General features: G+C 44.3%; 1 protein-coding gene across 4 annotated transcripts in view; it reads right to left on the bottom strand.

The window, feature by feature from the left end:
- Window positions 1-13207, bottom strand: part of CCDC13 (coiled-coil domain containing 13) — a 38253-nt gene extending 25046 nt beyond the window's left edge. For all 4 annotated transcript variants that reach the window (XR_014150085.1, XM_081834304.1, XM_081834303.1 and 1 more), the window contains exons 1-6: window positions 13048-13207; window positions 9624-9858; window positions 6235-6383; window positions 5899-6041; window positions 4162-4242; window positions 893-1003 (exon numbers count right to left, since the gene is read on the bottom strand). Coding sequence is in view for 3 of the 4 variants with exons in the window: in XM_081834304.1 (XP_081690430.1) it covers window positions 893-1003; window positions 4162-4242; window positions 5899-6041; window positions 6235-6383; window positions 9624-9850 (711 nt within the window). In the remaining variant the exon portion in view is untranslated. The remainder of the gene's footprint in view (window positions 1-892; window positions 1004-4161; window positions 4243-5898; window positions 6042-6234; window positions 6384-9623; window positions 9859-13047) is intronic.
- Between the last annotated feature and the right edge of the window lie 613 nt (window positions 13208-13820).

Genomic DNA, 13820 nt, shown 5'->3' with positions numbered 1-13820 from the left:
TCCAAAATCTTTCTTGAGACCATAAGAGGAGCCCAATTAGCTTCTGGCTCCATGTTTTTAAAGCTTATTATTATTACTCCATTTTTCTGTTAAAATAATTGAAAAGGCATTTTCACACAGCAGTTTTGTGAGTCGTTTTGCCAGGCTGCTACAAACAACCCAGGAACACAGCTGAGGCAAAGTCACTCCAGAAAAATCTGAAGTACCTGCTGCCCCAGGACTGCTGTTCTGTTTCTTCAGCTTCTGCTGCCACATACGTCACTAAACCAGCCCAGGACACCTCCAGTGTTCAAGGTAAAGGTAAAGGGACCCCTGACCACTAGGTCCAGTCGTGACCAACTCTGGGGCTGCGGCGCTCATCTCACTTTATTGGCCGAGGGAGCCGGCGTACAGCTTCCGGGTCATGTGGCCAGCATGACTAAGCCGCTTCTGGCGAACCAGAGCAGCGCATGGAAACGCCGTTTACCTTCCCACCGGAGCGGTACCTATTTATCTACTTGCACTTTGACGTGCTTTCGAAATGCTAGGTTGGCAGGAGCAGGGACCAAGCAACGGGAGCTCACCCCGTGGCGTGGATTCGAATCGCCGACCTTCTGATCGGCAAGTCCTAGGCTCTGTGGTTTAACGCACAGCGCCACCCGCGTCCCCATGTTCAAGGAGAGGACAACTAATACTGGCAGATAATGTATACCCTGAAAGTGACCTTAGGGGTGGGTCAATAAGGGTGACCTCACTGATCTGAATTGCTTGTTGGATGTCCGTAACTGTTAGGCCCAAGCATCATGAACATCTCTAGTGGGAAAAAGCAATGGGATGCTTAGAGTTATGGAATCTCTACACATCAGATCAATACTTACTGCACTAAGAAATGCAAACTAACAGAAGACCCTACCTTCTGTGTCATCTTCAGTTCCTGCTTTGTGGTCTGGAGCTGGTTGCGAAATTCAGACACTTTGAAGTTGGCTGCTGTTAACTTTTCTTGCAAGGCTTTCATCTCTGGGCTCTCAAGATTCAAGAGAAAGAGGTGTTTTTCGATTAGTACAGATAAAAACAAATGGCACGTTACAAGGCATTGTTTATTTATTTACAGTCGGACCTCAGATCCCAAACGCCTTGCGAGTCCAATGTTTTGGCTCCCGAACGCCGCAAACCCAGAAGTGAGTGTTCTGGTTTGCAAACGTTTTTTGGAACCCAAACGTCCGACACGGCTTCCGGTTCTAAGATTCTATGATTCTATCTCACAAAATTAAAAGTTAAAACAGGAAGTCAGATTAGCCTCAACCAGAGCCAGAGCCTTTTCAACACTGGCTCCGGCCTGGTGGAACGCTCTGTCTCATGAGACCAGGGCCTTGCAGGATTTCTTTTTTGCAGGGCCTGTAAGACAGAGTAGTTCCACCTGGCCTTTGGCTTGGAGCCAATTTGATTCCCTCCCCCTCTTTCTTTTTCCTTTCTCCTCCTGTGATGAGGCTGCATTTTAATATTTTAATGTTTCAATATTTTAATGTTGTATTTTAATCTTGTTTTTAAGTTGTATTCATTCAACTTGTTTTTATTATTGCTTGTTAGCCGCCCTGAGCCCAGCCTCGGCTGGGGAGGGTGGGGTATAATTAAAAATTATTATTATTATTATTATTATTATTATTATTATTATTATTATTATTAACACTCCTTCCCACAAGCATATTCATCAGCCAAAGGCCTGGCTGAAGAGGAATGTTATCAGAGCTCAAGGTCACATTCCAGCCGGGGGGGGGGGGGAGGGACGCTCAAGGAGGGTGGGAAGTAAAGTCAGTGAGTCTGTTCTAGACTGGAAAAAAATTAAAGTCTATCTTCAGAAATATTGTAAAATTAAGGAATTTTAGCAAGATGTTGGAATAAAATTATGTGGTTTTAGCAGAAAAGATATAAAGGATTAAGCAAAAATGAATTGGCGAAAGTAGCGAATGTAAAATTGCAGTAGATTAAGATAAATTATTAAGATAAAGACAAAGTTGGAAAGGATTTGCTGAAATATCTAACTGAATTAGAATACAAAAATGGGAGGTGTGAGGAGGTCAAGGAAGTAAGTGAATGAAAACAAGTGATGTAAAGGTTTGACTTGTTTCTTTTCTTTCTTTTTTTCTGTTTTGTGATGATGTTTGTTCTTTATGCATTGTTGTTTCTTTTTCTTTTTTGACTTATATTTTTTCCTTTTTTTCTGTAACCTTTGAAAAAAAAATTCTAATAAAAATTTATTAAAAAAAAAAAGGAAGTTAAGTCAGTGAGGGGTGGGGCTTGGGAGAAGGGGGTGTGGTCTGGGGGAAATCCCAAAGGCAGATGCTCTACCATTGAAACGCCTGGGTTAGATTAGGGTTACCAGACATCCCTAGTTCCCGGGGACAGTCCCTGGATTTGTAAATCTGTCCCCAGTCAAATTCCGTCCCTGGAATGTCCCCAGATTTGCAAATGTGTCCCCTGGAAACGTGGAAGTGGCAGCCTCAGCAGCCCGGAGCCAGCCTGGTAGTGCAGTTGGCTCTGCCGGGCTTCAGGAGTTGCTCACTTTAAAAAAAAAACCCAAAAAACTGCACATTTATTGAAATATACTCAGAGTCGCAAAGTGATTTCATGCTCTTTATTCAGCTCATAGTGGTGAGGAGGAAGAATGAAAGTCCCCTCAAAGTATCTGCTTTATATACATTATTTACACAATGGTCTGCACATGATTGGCTAATTCCGGAATTCTACTGTAAGCCAATCAGGTTGTGGATTCACTTCTTTCTGGAGCATGATTGGATGGTTCCTGCCAACCAATCATACTGCTACATTGTTCTAGGACCAATCAGACTGCTGCCTTTTGGATCCTATTGTTCTAGGACCAATCAGACTGCTGCAGTTTGGATCCTATTCAACTCAGTACATAACATTTATGTTTCACAGGGTGCGAAAGAAGGGTTTTGAACCTTTATACAATATGTCTGTGTGCTTGTGACAGCAGTCACGAAATTAAAAGACGCCTGCTTCTTGGGAGAAAAGCAATGACAAGCCTAGGCAGCATCCTAAAAAGCAGAGACATCACCTTGCCGACCAAGGTCTGTATAGTTCAAGCTATGGTTTTCCCAGTAGTGATGTATGGAAGTGAGAGCTGGACCTTAAAGAAGGCTGATTGCCGGAGAATGGATGCTTTTGAATTCTGGTGCTGGAGGAGACTCTGGAGAGCCCCATGGACTGCAAGAAGATCAAACCTATCCATTCTGAAGGAAATCAGCCCTGAGTGCTCACTGGAAGGACAGATCCTGAAGCTGAGGCTCCAAGACTTTGGCCACCTCAGGAGAAGCCAAGGCTCCCTGGAAAAGACCCTGATGTTGGGAAAGATGGAGGGCACAAGGAGGAGGGGACGACAGAGGACGAGATGGTGGGACAGTGCTCTCGAAGCTACCAGCATGAGTTTGAGCAAACTGTGGGAGGCAGTGGAAGACAGGGGTGCCTGGCGTGCTCTGGTCCAGGGGGTCACGAAGAGTTAGACACGACTAAACGACTAAACAACAACAACAAATGTGTGCTTGTGTCTTTTGTCTCACCATTCCCCACTACTGACTCCCTGTTGCTACTCAGCTTCCAAAAAAAGAAAAAGAGTGTCCCTGGATTCATTGAAAAAAATCTGGTAACCATACTGTCAGGAAACTGACATCGGAGCCAGAGGTGGAGGCAAGGCTCTCAAGCGATGCTGGAGAGGGGCCCAGCAGGGAGAGAGGGAGCTCATCGGCTGGGGAAGGAAATCAGCGCAACACCAGTAGTGAAGTGGGGCAGATGGGGGATTCGGAGAGGAGGCTCCAAGACTCTTCGCCAGAAACCAGTGGGGAGAGCGCGGGCACTCCCCTGCCCACTCCCTCCATGCGCAGAAGACTTCCGCGCAGGGAGAGTAGGAGGAGACTTGGCATCAAAGAACTTCTTTGCTGGAAGAGGTTCAAAAAACGCCCACTGACGGATTCTGCTAGCAACTGAACGGCCACGGACTGAAGGGCTGTCAGCCAGGACAGGTTTAACCAGGCAACCTAGCCAGGGGTGGCGGTAACTTACGCACGAGCAACCCCTTATAACCATTACACAGACATTAGATTCCCCATTCCTGCTTTAAAGGCCTTATCGTTACTACGTTGAGAACACAGAGTGATTCGTTCTTACCAGAGGCACTTCTGTTGCCTTACGAGAAGACTGACTGTCTTTCTCCTCAAGTGACTGGGGCTTGAGAGCTGACATTTGTAACTAGAATATATACACACACAAATATACACACAATTAGATAAATGCTAGCTTTATAGTGCAACTACAAAGCAGATCAAGGAGAAAAGTTACAAGGAAGGTAATAATAATAATAATTTTTATTTATACCCCACCCTCCCCAGTTCAAAAACCGGGCTCAGGGCGGCTAACAACAAATTTAAAACACTTAATTGTAAAAGCAGCATAAAATACAGTATAAAAACATGAATAACAATAAAATTCAAAGTTCAGAAATCAATTTGGGGGAAATCCATCTAATAAGCATTAGATAGTCCCCAGGGCTAGCTGGCTGAATTGGTCCTACTTGGGCCAGCGAGGAGGCCAGGGGAGAATTAGCTGTGGGGTCTCGGAGAGGGTGATCTTCATAAAAGGGGAGGGGGAGGAAAGAGAAGGGGAAAAAAAGATCAGGCTGGATTCAAATTAAAGGCCAGATGGAATAGCTCTGTCTTACAGGCCCGACAGAAGGAGGTTAAATCCTGCAGGGCCCTGGTCTCATGGGACAAAGCATTCTACCAGGTCGGAGCCATCACTGAGAAGGCCCTGGCCCTGGTGGAGGATAGTCTGACTTCCTTAGGGCCCGGGACTTCTAAACTATGGTTATTCATGGACCTTAAGTTCTTCTGTGGGGCATACCAGGGGAGGCGATCCTGTAAATAGGTGTTGGTCTGCCGTAGTTGAAACAAAATAAAAGAATTCCTTCAAGTAGCACCTTAGTGACCAACTAAGTTTGTTATTGGTATGAGCTTATGGTCTTAAGTACATCATATTAAGTCCCAACCAGATATAGTACTGTGCTTTGTTTTGTATTTTTATTGTCTCTGTTGTATTGATGTGTTTGAGTTACTCACTAAAACCTTTTTTTTAAAAAGGAGAACAGAATGCCACACAGACAGAGGCTCAAAGTTGAGGTATTTCACCAGGGAGGCAATAGGAAACAAGTTAGCAGCAAAGGGGATCAAAATGAAACCACGGGCAAGATCCTAGATGCCTGCTGAGTGAGGAGACGCAGAGGAGGCGAGGCAATGGCATATGCACTGAAGTCCAGTGCTGAGGGCCTTCTGGCGGTTCCCTCACTGTGAGAAGCCAAGTTACAGGGAACCAGGCAGAGGGCCTTCTCGGTAGTGGCACCCACCCTGTGGAACGCCCTCCCAGCAAATGTCAAAGAGAAGAACAACTACCAAACTTTTAGAAGACATCTGAAGGCAGCCCTGTTTAGGAAAGCTTTTAATGTTTAACAGACCACTGTATTTCAATACTTTGTTGGAAGCCGCCCAGAGTGGCTGGGGAAACCCAGCCAGATGGGCGGGGTATAAATAATAAATTATTACAGTGGTACCTCTGTTTACGTACTTAATTCGTTCCGGAGGTCCGTACTTAACCTGAAACTGTTCTTAACCTGAAGCACCACTTTAGCTAATGGGGCCTCCTGCCACCGCCGCGCCGCCAGAGCACAATTTCTGTTCTCATCCTGAAGCAAAGTTCTTAACCTGAAGCACTATTTCTGGGTTAGCGGAGTCTGTAACCTGAAGCGTATGTAACCTGAAGTGTATGTAACCTGATATACCACTGTATTATTATTATTATTATTATTATTATTATTATTATTATTATTATTATCCTTCTCAGCAGAAGCCTCACCTCTTTTTCCAGCTCCTTGATTCTGTTGTTCAGCTGCTTCACTTTGGTTTTCTCCTTCTCAACCTCCGCAGTCATGTGCCGGTTCTGCTTCGCCAATTCCACTATTTTTGTGGCCGCCACGTCTCCCGGGACGCCCGAGGTCCCTACGGAAAGAAGCAGTGACAGTGGGCGATGCAATGGCCTTGGAGGCCAGATCCGCTAGCCCTGTGGATCCTGCTGCCTGAGGCGGTCACCTCACTTTGCCTCATGGGTGGGCCGGGCCCTGATAGAAGGCGAGGGAGCCTGCAAATAGATCACACAGACAATGGCAGGTGAATGCAAAGCATCTCCATTTACCCAGCAGCACCAGCCTCTCTTCTTCAATCTTCTTGTGCAACTGCTTGATTTCAAAGTCTCGCTCCTTGAGCACCTTGTGCAGCCGGCCGTTTTCATCTACAGTCTCTCGAAGCTGCTGCTGGAGCTGGTCATTTTCATTTTCAAGTAACCTGGAGGGGGGGGGCAGAAAATATAGAACAGCTATTGGGGGAGATAGGAAGCCCAGAGCACTTTTTCTTTAGATGTCCCTTTTATTAAGAGGCACGTAGTGAGACCATTGAACACCCTTCAGAAACTGGGTTTTGCCCCTCAAGCCCTTCTAAGTCTGGGGTTGGGCCAGGCAAAAGCTACAGTCAGGCAAAGAATCATAGACACCGAGAGACAACAGGACTGCCCAAAGTGCCCCGACTATAAAACTGGAGAAATCGAGAGAGATATAGCCACACCGGCAGCATATCTCTTCTTTCTCGTATCCAAAAATGCAAGAAGGGCCTTTACACTCGTCAGAAGCTTGGCTCTGCCCTCGCTGGTCCTGGAAGGATCCTTTTAAAAAGTCCCATGTGCTCAGAGACTTTGCGCCTGTTCATTGGGGGAGATAGGAAGCCCAGAGCACTTGTTCTTTAGATGTCCCTTTTATGAAGAGGCGCGTAGTGAGACCATTGATCCCCTGCTGGTGAGGCTCGCTGACCTCCCGGAAAAGCAAAAATTTGACCTTTTCCTGTTAGGAAAAGATCGTAAGACGACCCAGATGGTCGCCAGATTCTGTGTACAGATCTGTAAGCGCAGACCGGCCCCCGACCCAAACTAGTTCTTTAAGAAAACCCCCAAACTCAGTTCCATGGGTGACTCTGGGCCATCTCTCTGCGGCAGCTTATCTTAAAGTTTTAAGTGTCTATACACTTATCACATTTATAAATTATAAATTTAGTGATGGACTTTTTGGAGCTGGCCGACCTGACCGGAAGAATCCATGAGGAGACACAAGAGGACTGGAATAAATTTAAAGAATATTTAGCTAAATATTGTAATATAAGATAAAGAGAAATTTATTGGAAGTAATAAATAAGCTTATGGGTAGATTAAGAATACGTTGTTAATAAAGATTAAGGATTAGAATATTAATAAAGGAGAAAAGGTTAGTAAATGAAAGAAGTTAATACTATTAGAAATATGAATTAGCATAACTGCTAAACAGGTGATATAATGAAATTCAGTTTGAGGGGATTTGAGGAAGTCAGTTATCAATGTAATGAAATTAGGGATTGGAAGTAGTAATTCTTTTTTTATGTCTTTTTAGTTGTTTTTGTCTTTTGTAATGTATTTCTTTTTTTCTTGTTTCTTTTTCATGTGATAAATGTGAAAACCAATAAAAAAATTTGGGGAAAAATTTTAAATTTATTGTTGCACATTATTTTAAATGTTTGTTCTCCTTCTGGGATTGTACCCCCAAGTGTGTTTTATAAGCTGGTCTCTGACCGTAATAAATTATCTATCTATCTATCTATCTATCTATCTATCTATCTATCTATCTATCTATCTATGTTTAGCCTGGAGAAGAGGAGGTTAAGGGGTGATATGATAGCCATGTTCAAATATATAAAATGATGTCACATAGAGGAGGGAGAAAGGTTGTTTTCTGCTGCTCCAGAGATGCGGACACGGAGCAATGGTTCCAAACTACAAGAAAGAAGATTCCACCTAAACATTAGGAAGAACTTCCTGACAGTGAGAGCTGTTCGACAGTGGGATTTGCTGCCAAGGAGTGTGGTGGAGTCTCCTTCTTTGGAGGTCTTTAAGCAGAGGCTTGACAACCATATGTCAGGAGTGCTCTGATGGTGTTTCCAGCTTGGCAGGGGGTTGGACTCGATGGCCCTGGTGGTCTCTTCCAACTCTAGGATTCTTTCTATCTATCTATCTATCTATCTATCTATCTATCTATCTATCTATCTATCAGAACAGATGTAAACTATGTCCCAGACATGGAAAAACACTTGAGGGAAGGCAGGAAGCATGACTGGTCAGTTGGTGTGGTCTGGGAACAGTCCCAAGGCTGGATAGAGCAGCCTGGAGGGAAAGATCTGATTCCCAGTCCTGGGGCTCCCTGCTCTAGCTCCACAGCAAAGAGATAGGAAGGTCAGCTCAAGAGGTTTAAGGTACAGGGATAGTCTGAGAAGCTGGAGGTTCCCCATTCTATCTGTTTCAACCCCATGCATCCCTTCTTCTGCAAGCTGAGTCGCACCCAAACGTCCACCGCATCCTTTGACATTTCCTGGTGAATAAGCCTGGGTTACCTCTATACCTATACAAAGGACTGTATAGTTCAAGCTCTGGTTTTCCCAGCAGTGATGTATGGAAGTGAGAGCTGGACCATGAAGAAGGCTGATCGCCAAAGAATGAATGCTTTTGAATTGTGGTGCTGGAGGACTCTGGAGAGTCCCATGGACTGCAAGAAGATCAAACCTCTCCATTCTGAAGGGAATCAGCCCTGAGTGCTCCCTGGAAGGACAGATCCTGAAGCTGAGGCTCCAATACTTTGGCCCCCTCATGAGAAGAGAAGACTCTCTGGAAAAGACCCTGATGTTGGGAAAGATGGAGGGTCCAAGGAGATTGTTATTATTACCAACAACCATAACACATACAGTGACACCCCCCCCCCAATGCAGGCTGATACATTGGGTATACTTAATCAATAATAACATATTCAATTCAACCACATGTACAATTCTATATACATTAACCCTCCACCCTCCACATGGTTATTTAACTTTTAACCTTTTAATTACCCCAAACTGGCTCTCTTAGCCTGAGTAGCACTGAGTTAAAAACAAAAGAGGAATGTAAATGGGTAAAATTGACGGTAATTGCAGCCAGACAGGTTAGAGCGAGTAACTGGAAAAACGCAGAAGGGCTAGGGGTGAACCAATGGAGGGGAAAACTGAAAAAATATTATAATTTTAGAATATCTGACTGTGAAGATATTCACAGATACGATATCTTCTAGATGAAGTCTTCAAGAAATGAGTCTTCAATATATGAAGACTCTTGAGAGACTCTTGCGAGTCTCATAGACTGCAAGAAGATCAAACCTATCCACTCTTAAGGAAATCAGCCCTGAGTGCTCCCTGGAAGGACAGATCCTGAAGCTGAGGCTCCAAGACTTTGGCCACCTCAGGAGAAGAGAAGACTCTCTGGAAAAGACCCTGATGTTGGGAAAGATGGAGGGCACAAGGAGAAGGGGACAACAGAGGACGAGATGGTGGGACAGTGCTCTCGAAGCTACCAGTATGGGTTTGAACAGGCTGTGGGGGGCAGTGGAGGACAGGAGTGCCTGGCGTGCTCTGGTCCAGGGGGTCATAAAGAGTCGGACACGACTAAACGACTAAACAACAACAACAACAACACCTCTATACCTTTTGCTGATGTCCTCCTTAGACATCTCACTGCCCACGGTGTATAAGCCGAGATCATCTTGAACCCCAAAGGCCTCCTCTTGACTGCCCTTTTCGCTTTGTTTCACGCTCTGTTGTTGTTTTTCTTTCCTCTTCTCCATCAGGTTCTGCATCCTCTTCTGCTGCTGTTCCTGGAGAGCCTTAAGCTGCATTCTTAAATTTTCGTTCACTTCCTCATCCGGCTCCATTATTCACTCTTGAAGGGAAAACAAAGAGAGAAAATACAGAATCAGAATGCTCTCAAGAACGCTTCTACAACAGCTAATAATAATAATAATAATAATAATAATAATAATAATTTATTATTTATACCCCGCCATCTGGCTGGGCTTCCCCAGCCACTCTGGGCGGCTTCCAAAAAAATATTAAAATACTGTAATACATCAAACATTAAAAGCTTCCCTAAACAGGGCTGCCTTCAGATGTCTTCTAAAAGTCTGGTAGTTGTTCTCTTTGACATCTGATGGGAGGGCGTTCCACAGGGCAGGCGCCACCACCAAGAAGGCCCTCTGCCTGGTTCCCTGTAACTTGGCTTCTCGCAGTAAGGGCCCTCGGCGCTGGACCTCAGCGTCCGGGCTGAACGATGGGGGTGGAGACGCTCCTTCAGGTATACTGGGCCGAGGCCATTTAGGGCTTTCAAGGTCAGCACCGACACTTTGAATTGTGCTCAGAAACGTACTGGGAGCCAATGCAGATCTCTCAAGACCGCTGTTATATGGTCCTGGCAGCCGCTCCCAGTCACCAGTCTAGCTGCAGCATTCTGGATTAGTTGTAGTTTCCAGGTCACCTTCAAAGGTAGCCCCACGTAGAGCGCATTGCAGCAGTCCAAGTGGGAGATAACCAGAGCATGCACCACCTGGCGAGGCAGTCCGCGGGCAGGGAGGGTCTCATCCTGCATACCAGATGGAGCTGGTAAACAGCTGCCCTGGACACAGATTTGACCTGTGCCTCCATGGACAGCTGTGAGTCCAAAATGACTCCTAGGCTGCGTTCCTGGTCCTTCAGCTCTCTCCATAACCACCGTGCCCCCTCTGAATGCCCTTCTTATTGTACATTCATGATGAATTGCGTTCATGGTGGTATCAGGGGGGTTATACACAATTGCATTTTCAATAATATTTGTGCTTGCAAAGTTTTTGGGGGTGGATATATTGTTTCATTTCCAATTAGCGCATGTCTTTGTTTCTACACAATGTCACACAACTTACTGCTGAACGTCTGTAACTTTTTATAACGCTGATGTTTCCGTTTATTTTTTGTCCCACTTTTGTTGCCCAATAGCACAAGAATAACCCTCCAGATGGGAATAATGCAATAAACTGGGGAAGCATCACACAACAGCTAATAAAACAAAATATTGGTGGTCCCCCCTTAATATTTCCTGTTTGCACAGTAATTCATTTTGCTACAGTAAATACCTATAATAATAATAATAATAATAATAATAATAATAATAATAATAATTATAGCCTGCCCTCCCTGGCCAGAGCCTGGCTCAGGGCGGCTAACACCAGAAAAAATTACAATAAAAACATAATAGGGGGGAACAAACAACAACCAATTTATTAACATACGGATTAAAATACAATTTAAAATGCAGCCTCATTTTAATAGTAGCCCATAGATCAAAACCATAAGGGGAGGGAAACATAAGGGTCAGACTGAGTCCAAACCAAAGGCCAGGCGGAACAGCTCTGTCTTGCAGGCCCTGCGGAAAGATGTTTATTTGTCATTTATTAAATTATTATTATTATTATTAGTTTGTGCCCCTCAGCTCAGCGCACTGTGAGGAGAAACCTCCTGCACCACTCTAAATCTAGTGCTGGCAGCATGAAAAGGAAGGTGTGGCCCCCGACTCTCTTCTGCCATCTGCATCCTTACATTCACACATGCATGCCTGTTCTTATTCAGGGGTTTCACTTCTGAGAGAAGGCAGCTGAAGCCTAGAGAACTCGAAGGTGTGATGTTTGTGTCTCGCACATATCTAATAACTTTTAGAAGACATCTGAAGGCAACCTTTTTAGGGAAGCTTTTAATGTTTAATAGACTATTGTATTTTAATATTCTGTTGAAAGCCGCCCAGGGTGGCTGGGGAAACCCAGCCAGATGGGCGGAGTATAAATAAATAAATTATTATTATTATTATTATTATTATTATTGAAAAGTCACACCCACTCACTGATGCCTTGGGGGGGGGGAATAAGGCTTTATCCCTGGTAAAAGTGATTGGGTACAACTGAACCAGCTTTGAGGCCAGCAAATATGTAATTCCCCCTTCCTGTAACTTTATTTATATGTTCCCAATAGGAGGAGGGAGAATTCAAATGGAGAGGGGAAGAAACAGGCATAGTTCCCTGGGTACCACGAGCCTTTTCTTTTCTTTTTAACCATGTTTATCAATTTTGAACAACAAGCATTCATAGGATTAGTTCCCGCCCCCCATCCCACCCTTACAAAATTTAAACACAGTCCATCAACACACACAGATAAAGTTAAGGCCACTTTAAATCACATGTAAAAGTGTATCAATCTGTAAGATTTTGGGCAGTTTATAAGCATGCTTCCTCCCCCTCTTTTTTTTGAGGCATATGAAATAAAATTAAGCCACGTATTTATTAAATGACTAAATAAATTTTTATTTATACCCCGCCCTTCCGGCTTCAGAAAACCAGGCTCAGGGCGGCTAACAACAAATTGAAAACACTTAACTGATGCAACAAAAAAAGAGCATAAAATACAGCATAAAACATGTCACTGAGCTGCTTCTGTTACCTTCCCTCGTGGGTTTTCTCCTCCATTAAGATCAGGTTCCCATTCAGAAGTTCAAAGAGATTTAATAATAATAATAATGATGATAATTTTTATTTATACCCTGCCCTCCCCAGCCAAGGCCGGGCTCAGGGCGGCTAACAAGCAATAATAAAAACAAGTTGAATGAATACAACTTAAAAACAAGATTAAAATACAACATTAAAATATTGAAACATTAAAATATTAATATTTGTGTCCCTTTGTGGCATAGCTGTCAACTTTTCCCTTTTCTTGCGAGGAATCCTATTGGGAATAAGGGAATTTCCTTTTTGTAAAAAAAGGGAAACATTGACAGCTATGCATTATGCCTTTTTTAAATTTTTATTTTTTGGAGGGGGGTGTCCTAGACATTTGTTGGGTGGGGCAGAAGAGTATCTCTCTCTCTCTCTCTCTCTCTCTCTCCCTCCCTCCCTCCCTCCCTCCCTCTCTCCTTCCCCCCTTTATTAGTATCATGCATTTATAAATTGGAGGGGCACCCAAAGTCATCTAGTCCACCCCCCTTGCGAGGCAGGAGTCTAGGAGGCTGCCAGGCTCCCCGGGCAATTTCCACACACACACCCCGGCCAGTCCTCACCTCTCTCCGGTCCTAGACCGGGTCTCCCCACGCAACCCCCTTCCTGGGGGGCAGAGGAAAGCTACGCGAGTCCCGGGCCTGGAAGGCGGCAGGGCCCGACTAGGCCGCAAGCCCGCCCTCGGAGTCCCAGAGCGGGACGCGGTTGCCTCGGCAACCGTTGCCATGGCAGCATCCTCCGGGCTCCGCTCAGGGAGAAAGGATGCGATGGCCCAGCGACGCAGCGGCGCGCAGTTTAACCCTTTAAAAAACGTCGAAATTCTAAATAAAAAACGTCGAAATTCTAAATAAAAACACGAAGGGTGCCAAAAAGTGGAACGTTACTCGGGGATTCTAAAGAGATAACACAATTTAGTTTTGCTTGGGAAGCGAAATGTGTGTAAAATTGGCACAGAAATACTTAAAAAAAATCAATTGCCAAGTACCAAGGCATTCCAAAAAGACTGGAGATCACATGTTTCAAAATGATAATTGTTACTACCTTTTAATATTTGTTTAAAAGTTGTGATATTTTGAATGAGTGAAACATCAAATGGAAAATGTATATATGCTATGATATAAAAAATTAACTTTGAAAACCGTGAGGCAGGAGGGCGAGAAGTCGACAGGCTCATACGAGGAAATGAAGCAAAGTGGACATCTAAGTGGAAATCTAATAAAAAATAAATAAAAAACGAGGGGTGCCCGAAAGTTACAACGCTGCTCAGGGATTCTAAAGAGATAACACAATTTAGTTTCGCTTGGGAAGCGAAATGTGTGTAAAATGGCACAGAAAT

This window comes from Podarcis erhardii, assembly GCF_964252035.2.
Source record: "Podarcis erhardii genome assembly, chromosome: 12".
Lineage (NCBI taxonomy): Eukaryota > Metazoa > Chordata > Lepidosauria > Squamata > Lacertidae > Podarcis > Podarcis erhardii.
This window is presented reverse-complemented; position numbering and strand designations above follow the sequence as displayed.